This window comes from Astatotilapia calliptera, chromosome 19 (assembly GCF_964374335.1).
Source record: "Astatotilapia calliptera chromosome 19, fAstCal68.1, whole genome shotgun sequence".
NCBI lineage: Eukaryota > Metazoa > Chordata > Actinopteri > Cichliformes > Cichlidae > Astatotilapia > Astatotilapia calliptera.
Genome location: NC_137440.1, coordinates 12663937 through 12678462, shown reverse-complemented (window position 1 = coordinate 12678462; position 14526 = coordinate 12663937). Strand labels below are relative to the sequence as shown.

Here is a 14526-nt window from a genome sequence, read left to right as displayed (position 1 = left end):
TCAGCTGGGACGCGGACTGCGTTTCCAGACGATATTGCGCTTGTTGGGCATGATGGCATCTATGATCGCCGTAGTGCCGCTTGGGCTGTTGAAAATGAGAGCGTTTCAACGCTGGACTCTCTCTCACCGTTTGTGTGCTTCGCGTCACCTCCGGAGGAGGCTGCCGGTAACTGCGTCTTGCATGCTAGCTCTCCGTCCTTGGAGGGAGCCCGGGCTACTGCACCAGGGCTCTCGGATTGGGAGGGTGTTGTTTCGCAAGGTGGTGTCCACAGATGCTTCCCTAAGTGGGTGGGTCTTAGTCAGGACGGACAATTCAACAGTGGTGTCTTATATAAACAGGCAGGGAGGAACACGCTCTCTTCCCCTGTTGCAGCTGTCTCGCTCTCTGCTGTTATGGTGCAGTGTTCATTTTCTGACTCTAAGAGCCACCCATGTCCCGGGCCACCTGAACCTGGGGCCGGACCTTCTCTCCAGGGGGGGTCCTCTGGTGAGAGAATGGAGGTTACACCCTTCAATAGTGGCTCAGATTTGGGATCTATTTGGCGAGGCGCAAATAGATCTTTTTGCTTCCAGGGTGAATGCTCACTGCCCCCTGTACTTCTCCATAATCGACCACGATGCACCCTTGGGCTTGGACGCGCTAGCGCACCAATGGCCAGACGTGCTCCTGTATGCATTTCCCCCAGTGGAAATGATATCTCCAATTCTGGAGAGGGTGCGTCGGCATTCCCTCTCTCTGATCCTGGTGGCCCCTTGGTGGCCCGCGAAGTCGTGGTATGCAGAAATAATCAGCCTGCTTGCAGCAAGTCCTTGGCAGCTTCCTCTCCGCAGGGATCTCCTCTCTCAGGCGGGGGGGGGAAGTGTTTCATCCGCGCCCGGATCTGTGGCACCTTCATGCTTACCTGCTGAGAGGTTAAACTTGGTTGCTAAGGGTCTGCCACCTAGTGTGGTAGCGACGATTCAGAGCGCCAGGGCCTCGTCTACTAGAGGCTTGTACGCTTACAAATGGCGAGCCTTCGAGCGATGGTGCCAGGACCGCCACACTCTCCCATTTCAGTGCTCTATTGTGGATGTTTTGACATTCCTGCAGGAGCTGTTGGATAAAGGCCTTTCGTTTTCGACGATCAAGGTTTATTTAGCGGCTATATCTGCTTGTCATATCGGTTTTGACGGGGTGACACCAGGTGCGCATCCCCTCGCCGTGCGTTTTCTGAAAGGGGTTCGCCGGCTGAGGCCCGTGCTTAAGTCCAGTGTCCCTGCTTGGGACTTGTCTTTGGTGCTGGAGGCCCTTTGTGGCCCTCCGTTTGAACCCGTTGAGTCGGTAGATATGAAACTTCTTTCGTATAAGACCGCATTACTTCTCGCTTTGGCCTCGGCGAAGCGAGTGGGGGACCTTCATGCGCTGTCTGTGCATCCTGCCTGCACACAGTTTTCTCCTGATGGCCGCAAGGTCGTATTGCGTCCGAATGCCGCCTATCTTCCCAAGGTCATGCCTGCATCTTATAGTTCAATGGAGTTTGAGTTGCTGAGCTTTTGCTCCCCTCCTTTTGAATCTGAGGAGCAGAGGAGGGTGCATTCTCTTTGTCCGGTGCGTGCGCTACGCACCTACATTGAGCGCACTTGGGATGTGCGTTTGTGTGACCAGTTGTTTGTCTGCTTCGCTAATCCGAATAGAGGTAGAGCTCTGTCCAGACAGAGGCTGTCCCACTGGATTGTAGAAGCTATCTCGCTGGCATACAGCACCGGAGGTTTTGCGTTGCCCCACGGGGTGGGAGCTCATTCCGCCAGGGGGATGGCGACCTCATGGGCTCTTTTTAGAGGGGTGCCTGTGGCTGATATTTGTGCAGCGGCTAATTGGGCGTCGCCGCACACTTTTGTGCGGTTTTATCGGTTGGACGTTACAGCCCCTTCGGTGGCTCATGCTGTCCTTTCTGCTGGGTCTACCACTCACTGAGGATGTGGTGGTCCCGTTCCGGTTCGGTGGCTGCTCTGCGGGGCGTGTATATAGGTCCCATACTTATGTGTTGTACCGAGTGAATCGACTGAAAGGGAACGGTTAGTTATGTCTATAACTTCTGTTCCCTGAAGGAGAGGAACGAGGTACAACACAGGGTGGCCCCACTGAGCAGTTGGCTCGGTGAAGAGCGGCTATCGAACTGAGGGATGACGGTGATGACAGCGGCTATATGTGCGGGCGGGGCCTTGCGCGTGTCATCACACGTCATCTGCCGTAAAGGCGTGAATAAAGGTTTCTTCAGCCAGGACACGCGAGGGCGTGATATCCCATACTTATGTGTTGTACCTCGTTCCTCTCCTTCAGGGAACAGAAGTTATAGACATAACTAACCGTTTTGTGGGTTTTCTTAACAGCAATTGAGAGTTCCAGGAAAACGATTTAAATTTCTTTTTGATAACTAATGTGCTCTCAGCAGTGAATAAAGTTTTGCATCTAGTGAACTGCTGTGTTGAATTTTGACATTTAACAAAGTCAAAACGTGGAGCTTTCAGTGACGAGGATGGCCTCGCTAGTTTTCTGTTTACACAGACAAAACCAGAACTCCATTAGAGCAATGACTATGATGCAAACAGAGACGGCAATAAATTGGCACTATGATCATTCACACTAAAAAACAATGAAAGAAACAAATACAGTCTGAATGAATTTCCCCTCCTCCTATGACTGTTATAAAAAACAATGGAAGAATAAGAACATAACGTGTTTCTTCAAGTTAGGCTTAAACTACAACATCATTTTACATGATCCATTTCCCGATTATCTCTCTCAAGATAACTTACTGGAAAGAAAAGAAAAATACTGCTTTACAAATTTTGCACTATGCACTTTTATAATGTGTGGATATATCTGAACATCTGAATCCAGTCATCCTGGACAAAGTAATTTCACGGTCCTCCAGGAGGCCACACATCGAGTGCAGCACTATGGAGTAACCAAGATGAAAGCAAGCCAACAAAGGCCAGTAACCATCTCTGAAAGCACATACCCACAGTGTGGGTAATAATGCATCGCTGGAGGAAAGACCTGAGAGCCTTCAGACAGAAACCACAACAAGGGAAAGAAGGTATGAAATTCAGAGCAAAGTCTGAACACAACAGAAGGACGAGGGTCTGCATTATCTAATGAACACAGACAGGAAATTAATGCAGTGCCATGCTGTATGCTGACTTGTTACAGCAGGTAACAGGTAGAATTAACCTGCTACCACTTTGTTTAGGTGCCCTTAAGACATGACAGTAAACCTGCATGCTTAAAAAGTAAAACCTCCCGTAAATGATCATTACACCTAAAGAGCTAAAACATCTGCAGTGGTCTATAACCTAAATATTCCACTCGGCACTGCCATTTACCTGTGGTTTCTTCATGATCTGGATGAAATACATGTGTTTCTTCATTGGGTAGATGACTATCAGCACATCTCCAAAGTCAGTTGGGATGATGCCGCGCCGGTAGTCCCTGGTGTGCTCAGACCACACTATGTGCACCTCATCGTTTCCCAGGTGACGCAGCTGCCAAACAAACAAAATTAGTCTAATCAACAGCTTAGTGAGAGAATATAATTTTCACTGCTTTGGGGAACTAGACAGGAACACAAATTTGGATGGATTAGGGCTTCTAACTGGGTTTTATCCGCACTGCACTTAAAACCCACACTGCCTCCAGGAGATCGAGGAGCGGACTGAGGTTAAAAATCTTTTTAGAAGAGGATGACTGACAATATTATTTTCTAGTGCATCTTGGGAGCAACTGTTTCTGGAGCAGGTGATCGCAAAATTTGTTTGAAAACAATGGTCTAAATCGTAGCCTGGCTCTGGTTTAGTCTCCTATTATAGCTTTTTCATTACAAATTCAAATAGCAAACATAAAATGGACAAAATTGAGCATTTTAAAACCAAATAATTCAAATCCAATTAACCTACCCCATCAGAGGTTAAATTGCTTCCCATTTCCACTCTGTTCACAACCACAAATGAAACTGGGCAGGACAAGAAGATTTGCTTAAATGACAGGAAATTGACTGATGCTAGTTTAAAAAAAAAAAAGAAAAAAAAGGTAAACAGCTTTCCCCTTTTCAAAGTAAAATAGATGGGAGTAGCAACATTACATTCTCTGATGACAAGTGTAGATCATTTATTAGCTGGTGGTCCAGTGATGTCGAATCAAGCAGTCCTTCCATTTTCCAGAGTATCATAGACACTGAAAAGTGAGTCTCTACTCAGAAGAAAACATCTGCCAATGTACTGTTGGCCTAATGAGCCATTAAGAAACATGCCCTCGCCACCAAAAATGCAATTAGCACATTCTATTATAAGCCCTTAATTATGGTAATACGCTAATCTTAAACAAATCCACGGCATGCTGATTACTGGAGCTCGCCAGTTCAGTCTGTCTGTCCAAGGATCAGCAGGTACCAGCCAGGTCAGTCACTGGGACAATTTCAGAGAAAATGTTGAATATGCATTTGCTGCAGACAATCAGCAGTGGGATGTTAATTTGGGTTAAGATAGTAGCATTTGGATTAGCTGAATGACAAGTTTAATGAGGATGCTTATGCTCTAGTCAATCATCTTCTGCACCAACCCATTTATCCCCTTGTTAATCACATCCAAATGTTTGAGACTTCTTTAATAAAATGTGATTCAAGTCAAAGGCTCTTGTCCAATTAGCCCACCTTGACCTTCCACCCAACCAGTGGGGTTCACATACATGGAAACTGCCACCCAAAGGATCCAGAAGACAAGAGCATCCTAATGAAAACAACCTGCAGCAACCTAGTTAAGACGTAGCGCCCGAGGGTAACTGGGACGGCTAAGGCACCCGTCCATCTCCCTCACTTTCACACACATCCACATCGTCTACATGGCCTGACCCCAACCCTGCAGGTCATTTCTATAAATGCATTACCGAAGCCAGCTGCTGCTGCTGCTGCTACAGCCTGCAGTGCCTTAAAACCCACAATTGGATTGAGGAATTCATGGTTTTCCGTCTTTTCTTTTAGGTTTAGCTTTTCCCCCCCCTTCCATCAGCTTCAAACAGGCAATCTACTCAGCGAGAGATACCCCATCCGTCTCTCCCCTACAGTATGCCTCTATGGTTACAGCAAGTAAAGTGGGTGACTGCTGGACTAAAAGTGTTATTTTTAAATTGACAGAGTAACATCGTACTTAGACACAGACAAAGCCTGTTTCTCATTCCAATTTTTTCATACCACTTTCTCTTCTCTTTACCTTCCCATCGTTTTCTGAAACATCGGCGCAAGCGGCCCAGCCTGCAAATTTCTCTTGGACCTGTAGCTGGTGTGGAGATCTGTGCGAGGTGAGCACGAGCAATTACAGAAGTTCCCGGCGAAACTGAATGAGAGCGGAGTGGCAGCACACTCTGCTTTGGGCACGGGCACCCCTCCAGCGCCACACTCTGGACAAACCGAGACAAAATCTTTCCTCAGACTAATTTCCGTGGCCACTAAACACAGTTCCAGGATGGGTTTGGAATGAGTAGGCGATTATTTGTGAAATGGAGAGGGGGATGTCTGTTGAGGGCTGGAGTGTGGCTGGATATGAGGAGAGCCTGATGAATTTCCCTCCTCAGCAGGGTACTGTATGAGAAGATTGGCAGCACGGGCAGGGGCCTTGCGGCTCATTTCTTTCTGCTAACTGCTACTGCTGCACTACAGCTCAGAATCCCACTGCAGAACCAAATCGATCGCTCCTGTGGCGGCAGCAGGAATTGGATAAAAGGATCCTGCCGGCATCCGGCCGGCGCCTGCCCTAGCAGGGAGAGCTAATGGCTGAATCCAGGCCCTGGTCACAGCACACAGGGAGGGGGGCAGGGGCTAGCAGAATCATAGTCATTACCACAGCAGCACATGCCCTCTCTTCACTCACGCGCCTGCGATTCTCTACTCCTCAGGCCTTCCTGGCCAGGGTCACTAATCAATGCCCACACTCTGGAGTCACACCTCCTGATCACAGCTTAACACAGAGCTGAAGGCTGCAACAACATACTGCTCTGGGCAGGCATGGCTGTGTAGCCATTTCACTGCAGTACATTCTTCTTTTTCTAATGCACTTAGAACTTAAGGTGTGCAAGTAATTCAATACAGACAATCCAGATGTGCGAATAGTCAATACGAGCTTTTTTTTAACCTTTTTGGTGAGGCAGTCATCAGAATCAGATGGCATACGCGTTGAGACGTGGAAAATAACTTCCACAGTGGAGGTAGCATAATAAGGAGCCGTTAGACCTGTGCTGCCATTCCTCTGGAGCCCGCCCATAAAGCCACAGTGCGTGGCTAGGTCCACCTGAAATGTACAAGCAAAAGTTACTCTTTTCTGAGTGAGGCTGTACAACTTTGTGCAAATATGAATGCAAAGATTTGATTTAAAGTCGTGGTTTGCACCTCCCATCCCAGTCCAGATACAAAGTCTTCATAGTCCTGGCTTCCTGTGCTGTTAGACAAAATGGAGCACTTGTCTTCTTGGCCTTCTCCAATGTAGAACACAGCAATCTTGTGCGTCTCTCGGCTACAGAACAACAACAAAAAATAAAAAGCAGCCAGCATTAAAAGAACAACAGCTACACTAACCAGTTTAACAGTTGTAACACAACTTGAAAAGCCTTTAACTACTTGAGCTACTCTGGATGAAATGCTTGGATTACACCTTGCTTATCAAGGTAAATTGTGTAATTGAACTGCTGAATAAAAATCTCAAGCACAGAGGGGGAAAAAAATGTTTATCTCCAAAAACCCGTCTGCTATCTATCCATCAGCTTTAACATCATGTTAAAAAAAAAAAAAAAGAAGAAGAAGAATGGCAGCAAAGCCCCCCCATCCTACTTTCCCTGTTGCCATGGCAGTACATTGTGCTGGAGTGCATTTAGGAGAGTTTGCATGATTGCGCACAGGTTGTTATTGTCCAACCAGGTCTACCGTCTGGGAGAAAACGGTCCACTTCTGAGGGCATTATTTTATAAACTCCTGTCATTAGCAATGTGTAGAGCACTAATTGATCGGACTACGAGAGTCCAGTAAGAACGATGAGAACAGGACGGAGAGAGTGATGGAGGGAGACTTCCAGGGTTGTGCTCAGCAGGAGTTGGCACAGATTAGCAAATTCATGGAGGAGTAAGGGAGCACTGCAGTCTTGAAAAACTGGAGGGCTCGCAGGACATGCAAAGAGTTAATTCCACTCATTCAGAAACATGTTTATGGGCGATCAGGAAAACACAATACATTACAGACAACACTGCTTATCATGACGTGCTAAATCATCACAAGATGATACAAAACTCCCAAGTGAACTTTACCACTGCCTGGAGTCCAAGTTCTTCAGTTCCCGTAAGAGTTTAGAGTTTTTCTTCAGCAAATGGAAGCTTTTCCTGTTGAACAACAACAAGTCTTGATTAGATTAGACATGAGGATTTTAATCTGAAACTAAAACTGCCATCAGCGGCTTAAATCATCACAAAGAAAATAAGTGTTAAACCAAAGTTGTGTTTTGCAGATCTGATGACCAAGGACCAAAAAAAACAGGCACAGGTGCAAGCCACAACCTCCTCTTGTAGTGTGCATGTTACACCATCACCATTAAGAGGTGTAAGCTTTTAATTTACGGGGCAGAACAGCAAAGATGAGGCTCTGCAAGCTAGACCTTAGTGAAAACAGCTGGGCACTCTTATCCTGTGGAGAGGAGATTAAGACACTGCGGACTCCAATGTGCCTTTAAATTCATCCTCTCTCTCTTTGAGTAACAAGCCAACAGCTGAGTTACTTTGAAGATGAAGAAAGTGACTTTGTGTCAGACTTAACAAGAGGATGTGTTTTGTTCTTTCTCTCTGATTGCCTGCATTTAATGTGTGTTTGTTTTTAGACTAGTGACCAATAAGTAACAGACCCCTGTCTGACTTCTCTTAAAACCCCACTTTCCTCTATTTGTTTCTTTCAGTAAAGAGCAGGCTATTTGCAGTCTGTCTGTAATACCTGCGATCCCAAGAGTTCATCCCAAGATCATTAAGCAGCAGCCGGCAGAAGTAAAAAGGAGCTTTTGGTTCCTGGTGGGACGGTTCGCTCTGGCAGTCAGCCCGAAAGCTTACATCAGCCTCCCACCTCCTCACTTGCTCCTCCTCCTGCTGAGTCTGACGATGAATGGCTTCCAGGATGGCGTTCTCTTGCTCTAGGTTCATTCCGTGTGGTGATGCGGCCGGCTGGTTAAGCTTAAGTCGTGGCTGGGGGAGACATTCTGGGCTGCTGTGTCCGAGGTCCTCCAAAAGCTTATCGAGAACATCAAACTCATCCTCCTCGCAAGAGTTTGAGAGGCAATCGGAGCCTGAGCAATGACGCTTGTGCGGTCCTGCTACTGGGGAGGGGGGCGGGTTGCTGCTGTGGCTGACTGCAGTGGCTGCAGAAAGGGAAGGGTCAACTGGTTTAAAGGCTCCCACATCAAAGTCTTCATGTGCGGTGCAGTAGAGGATGGCACCATCCCACGAGTACTTGCCCGAGATGTCCCGGACAATGACGCGTACTTGGGAGGAAGTGTGCAGGGACTCTCCAACGGTGGGAGTCTCGGCAGGGATTTGCAGGTAGGACACCAGCGTGCTGTCGTTGAAGACAAAAAGCTGCAGGTTGGGGCTTTTGAAGACCTCGGAGGACAGCTCGGACGACTCCACGTATGGGTTGTCATGATTTTCGCTCACGAGGCTGTGGAGGAGAGCGGGGCCGCCGCTCAGGGGATGATGGCCCAAATGGTTCACAAGGTGTGTCATGACCATCCGTGCCGTCAGCGGGATCAGCTCCATGTTTCGGCGACGCTTTTCTGGTGGGAGAAAAAGGATGGGAGGATGAAAAAAAAAAAAATACAAGCAAGCAAGTGTAACACATGATCAATAGTAAAAATGACCAATGGGTTTAGAATACAGCTGCACTCAGGGCTGTCTTTTATAATATGTTCAATGTAGACTTTAACAATATTTAAAAAGCTCCACATTTGTGTGTCGACATGTTACACTCTTTATTAGCTCCTTTTACACAAACCCAAATCTGATTCATGATTACTAATAGGGCTACTTTATTCATTTCTCACAATAGCTTAGCTAGCACACCTCTAAGTAGGTAGCATCTAATCATAAGAGACAACTTTGAAAAGCCCATTGAGTCTTCTTACAATGGACAACCATTGAGACTGGCCAAGTGCTAATGAGAACCACCATCTTTGCAGACTTCTGAATAGAATTGTACTTTGCAGATTGCATTTATGTAAATGTACAGGTTTTTACTCCCAAGTGAAAGGCATGCCGTGCTTTATTCTGCAGGGATGTGGGAAAAACAAGAAGATGCACTCTTGCATTGTGACAGTGCTATCAATACCATCATCCCCCATCAAAGTGGAGAAAGCTCTTTAGAAAGCAGGCCAAGCTGCATTAGAGATGCACTGGCCCTTTGATGTGACTTGATCAATATGAGGTGAGGGCATGAATATAACTAGGCCGGCACTCTTTGGTTTGCCCTTTTGATAGTGTTTTGTTATTTCAACCAAGACTCTGTGCAGCTGTGCAGCTGTGCACCAGAAAAAAAAAAAAAAGAATTGAACAAAAGCAGAGGTGTGATGAAATTTTCAAGACAAAAGCTTCTGTTTGAATTTCTTACATTGTTTCAGGAGACATTCACATTGTGTATTTGGACTTTGAGGACTTTTTAGAAGTTGAGGACGCGAGAGAGAAAGAGAAATATGTTGCCTAATGGAATCACAAGGTCACAAAAAAGATTTTTTTTTTTTTAATCTAAACCCCATAATGGGTCTTCTCTTAGGGCTGAGTACTAATGTGAACATTCCATTCCCTGTGATGGTTGATTTCCTTTTTATACTTTTAATAAGATATTGACATTTAATGGAGAGGCTCTAAATGGATGGCCTACTTAGAGTTTGCTTTTACCTGTAACCTGTTTTGGATGATTTTTTTGTGGGGGTGGGAGGGTGGGGGCAGACAGGGTAGAGAGTTTGGCTCCATATTCTGGGAGCTATAATGTAGGAACTATAAAATATAGAGCTGGCAGCAGTATCCAAAACATTACGATGCAGCAGCTGGCATCAAGTACTAACTGGCTTTTAACCCTCCTATGTAAACCTATGTACATACTAACACATACTATATAACAATTAACACTTAACCTTTTTATGCAGTGCGATCTTTCTCAAAACAGATTCAGATTTAGGAAATGACATTTTCCTGCCCTTACCCTCAGCCACAGTGAGTAGGTTGCCCAAGTCCATGGTGGGTGTCTGTGACGGGGTTGGCTCGCAACGCTTAACCTGACCCAGCATGAGGTCATAGTCACTGGACAAGTCAGACAGGGTGAGCAGATAGTGGCTCTGCTGGGTGTGCAGGTTGGACCCAGCCACACAGCAGTGCAGCACCTGAGGAATGAGAGCGGAAGAGCAAAAATGTAGTGATTATTTGGCATGCATGGGTTGTTTTGCTACAGTACTTAGTAGACACCCCAAACACCCCGCAATACCATAATATTACTACATTTAACTCACAACATTACTGGAATCACCTTTTTCAAACTGCAAATTATGTCCTCAAAGTCAAACTTCAGTCATACCTCTTTAATCAGATAAGATAAGAGATTGCAGTCAGCAACTACATGCCAACAGTTTTATATTTCTTAGAATTCAGCAATTAACTGCAACAGATTGCTGAAAATCACATTTATTACCATCTACGTAGACAGAAGTTCTCATTTAACATAAATTGATATTTAACTATTACATTTGTGCTCAGCAACCTTCCTGCTCCAGTGTGATGGCTGCACTTACAGCCACACAGTGGTAATACCCACCATGTTAGTGCAGAGGCTTATAAGTAACATTGCATTCACATTTCTTTCTTTAAATATAGGAATTTATTTACAGGACAATAAATAACTGGTTTTGGTTTAGAATTCATTCACATATCCACATAACACTGCATTCTAAAATAAGTGCGCACATTTTAGTTTACACTGTTATGTATGATTAAATTTTTGTTTTCTGAGTTACCTTAGTTGCAGCTGTTCCAGTCCCTTGATTAAGGAGCCAAGAGGTGGAAAAGGGGCGGAGCGAGCTTTAAAGGAAGACTACAAATTGGTTCATGCCATAACTCGGGACCATGGGGGGGAATTGGAGTTCATTATGTTTGGTTTAGTTAGGTTTTGTGTGTTTTACCCCTTCTCCTGTTTTTGTGGGCTGATCAGCCACTATTTAAGTTTCCCCTTTGTCTCATTAAGTTAGGTCAGTTTGAGTTATCAGTTGTGTTGTCAACTTTGAGTAGAGTTTTGTTATTTTGACCTCTTTTATGGGCCCAAGATTTTGATTCTTTTTGCATGAGTTAACCAATTATGTTTTTTGGGTTAAATAAAAAAATCTTTTTTTTGGACTTTAACCTGTGCCTAAGTTTCCTTCACTGCTCGGTCCATCACATCCAGTATAACCAGATTACAGGCAGCTGGCAGTTAGTTGAGTCAAGACTCCTTAAGTTTTGCTCATTGACTCATTCATACTGATGGCAACATGTCAGCAATCTGTCTACATAAACAGTGTAGTGATTTATGGTAGTGATTGGGGTCAGTCTAAATCAGACTGCAACTGTTTGCAACAAGGTTGCCTCCTATCAGATGACTTGCGAGTGTGAGCAACACCAACCTCACTCCAGGCAACCATTTAGTCACCAAAACTTGCAATTGGTTGCTGAAAAAGGAGGTCGCTGTCCTACTTTCACTCGTGTGACTGAGCCATTAGCGTGCTTTGAATTTGGAGACAACTTGGTCAAGATAAAGCATAATTTATGGTCCTGCTAATGTGTCCATCTACACATTTGAGTTTGAAGAGGGAAATGCAACATGTGCTCCTGTGCAGTCCTCAAAGATCCTGACTGAGCACAGCTGACAAAAGTGTCTTTTTAATGTTGACAAGTGGGCTGGAATAGAGGAGAATGACAGCAGAGTTCCCGGGAATGGGAGCACAGACAGTGGCTGCAGTAGAGACTCTTGTTTTTAACACTTGGATTTACTTCAGCTCTTTGCATGTTTTAACTTTGCTCTCCTCTGCAGCTGCCTAGTGGACCATCAGCAGTACAAGTAAGAGTGGCCCACAGACCGGCTGTACCCTAAACTTTGTAAACCGCCTCCATTTGACATCAGAGCTCTCTGCAGGCAGTCCCCAGACTGGAACGGACAGCGAACACTTTCCTCTGCTGGACCATAAATCCCGCTGAAGTGTGTCTAGTGTTGGACGTTTTTCAGTTGAATCAATTTAATTAAAAGTTTGCTTAGCTAAGGTTATCTGAGGATGCTGGTGAATAAGACGAGCCACCTTGTTTACAGTATTCCCAGATTTTAATTCATTTTATTAAATATTGATATTCGATGTATGTTTACCCTCCCCCCCACTCACTCATAGTACTAGAAGGTTGAAGTCTGGTAAGAAAATATGCAGCAGTGTCTGTCGTGACTGTGCACGACGCAGGAGAACGTGAATGGGGAATATATGGTCTATTTACATCATAAGGCAAAAAGGGGGAGAGAGGGAGAAAAGGGAAGAAAAGAGGGTCTTTATAGCCACTAATCCATTTCTTCTGTGATGTGTGAGTGTATCGATCTACATAACAGATGGCAGAGCATCCGTTGGCAGTGCTAGATAAGGCGCACTGGGGCAGTTGATTACAGCCACTGAACAGGTTTACACTGTTTGATTTAATTAAGACTTTATCCTTGTGCTCAGCTCCCACCACAAACACGCATGCTTAGCCACATATACATATCCGAGTACACAGACAAACACACCTGTATAGTGTATAATCTGAGCAAAGGTAAGGGGGTAGAACATATGCCTAATGCATGTAGAGGAGGGCGCCTCTTATTCAGAGTGGAGCAACTTGGGTAAAGCCATGCAAAGGCTAATCCCATTCAGCGCACACACACTTGGCTGTGAGACGCTGGCCCTGCCATGTGAAACAGTATTGTGTGGGGCAATGTAGACAGTATGTGGATGATTCCATCAAGCAGACCTCTGGGTGCGTAGGGGGAGGGATTTGAGGCTTGATGCTGAAAAGATGTGAACCAAACAGCTGCTACACCAAAGCCCCAAAGAACTTCCTCTGTGGAGATGTAGAAGGGGGGGGGCAAACCCACGACTGTGCTTGACAACAAATTGACTGCAATTTGCATAGCAACAGTTCCTGGAAGGTAACACAGTAGTTAGAAGGGCACATGGTGCATGGAGATGTGAGCACACTATGTACACAAATAAATCAAATAATAAAACACGGATGTACCTATCTTTGCTGTCTCTCTTGCACGCACACACACACGCGGTGCAGCTGGCTGCTGAGGCAGGCACAGGGAGCAGATGGAGAAGCCTGAGCAGATCTCCAGTGAACCGACATGGTCTAGTGCAATGTTGCTTTTTACAGCTATGTGCTCGCCGTTAGTCAACCGTACCAACTTTTTTCACTTTTGTCTGCATCCCAGGAAGCATGGAAGCCATTCATTAGCTGTAAACATGGTCTCTGCTTGCATTTGATTGGTCGGCAAAGGACACATTGTTAAGTGCCCAAGTGGAGTCATTTATGACTCCAGTCGTATTTTTAAATGTGTAGCTGTGATGCTTTCAGTCATAAGAAATTTTTCTATAAACTTTTAGCAGTTTTTGCTCTGCTGTTGTGACAAAGACAGTGGAAATATGTCTTTTTTTGTACATTTATATTAATTTTCCACTTCTAATCACTACATTGCAAGACTTTCCAGCGAATCTCTGCTAACCGATGTCTGAATAAAAACAATATAATTAAATTGATTAGAATATTTTAGAAAATCTAAACAGAAAATGGAGCCAGGATGGGGGAAAAATTGTGGTCACTAAAATAGCTTGGGCGCTTGAGCGTTAAATATAAATTTGTAATTAAAGGAAAATGAGGCATGAAACAACCTGTCAGGGAACGTGGGTAGTGATGGAATAAAGGGAAGATGTTTTCTATTCTCTGCCTGGTATACAGAATAATTAGCAGCCAATGTGACAGTGGAAACATATAGATTTCAGCGTTGATATCACATTAATATCATCACACCTTGAATGAAAGCCAGAGGGACTGTGCTTTTTGTGCACTGATAGACAACCAATCATGCTTAATTGTCTTTGCTTTCATAGCAGCTGCAGTCTCTCTCATATTAAGACATATTCCATTCAAATCTCCAGGACAAGCATTTATAGCCTGAGCTTATCAAGTGGACAAAGGGTCCCGTTTGAATAATTGGACCATTTCTTATCAGGGGTGACATCCTTACAAAGATCTGCTGTTGACCGCATCTGCCCAGACAGGAGGGAATGAATAATACCTCATTCATTTGGGCCCGAAGCTTGGCCCTCATCCTCAGGGTCAAACCATAAAATAAATAGTTTGAGGGACAAAAACAGAGGAGCAGATCCAATACGGAATATTTTGCATGCTTGAAACAAACACTCCTGAAGTTTCCT

At 45.0% G+C, this 14526-nt stretch overlaps 1 protein-coding gene across 6 annotated transcripts in view; it reads right to left on the bottom strand.

Annotated features, from left to right (window-relative positions):
• Positions 1 to 14526, bottom strand: part of ralgapa2 (Ral GTPase activating protein catalytic subunit alpha 2) — a 102276-nt gene that overhangs the window by 29035 nt on the left and 58715 nt on the right. For all 6 annotated transcript variants that reach the window (XM_026152493.2, XM_026152492.2, XM_026152497.2 and 3 more), the window contains 6 exons: positions 10251 to 10428; positions 7998 to 8829; positions 7325 to 7396; positions 6417 to 6540; positions 6163 to 6318; positions 3367 to 3525 (listed from right to left, as the gene is read on the bottom strand). In XM_026152493.2, coding sequence (XP_026008278.2) covers positions 3367 to 3525; positions 6163 to 6318; positions 6417 to 6540; positions 7325 to 7396; positions 7998 to 8829; positions 10251 to 10428 — 1521 coding nt within the window. The remainder of the gene's footprint in view (positions 1 to 3366; positions 3526 to 6162; positions 6319 to 6416; positions 6541 to 7324; positions 7397 to 7997; positions 8830 to 10250; positions 10429 to 14526) is intronic.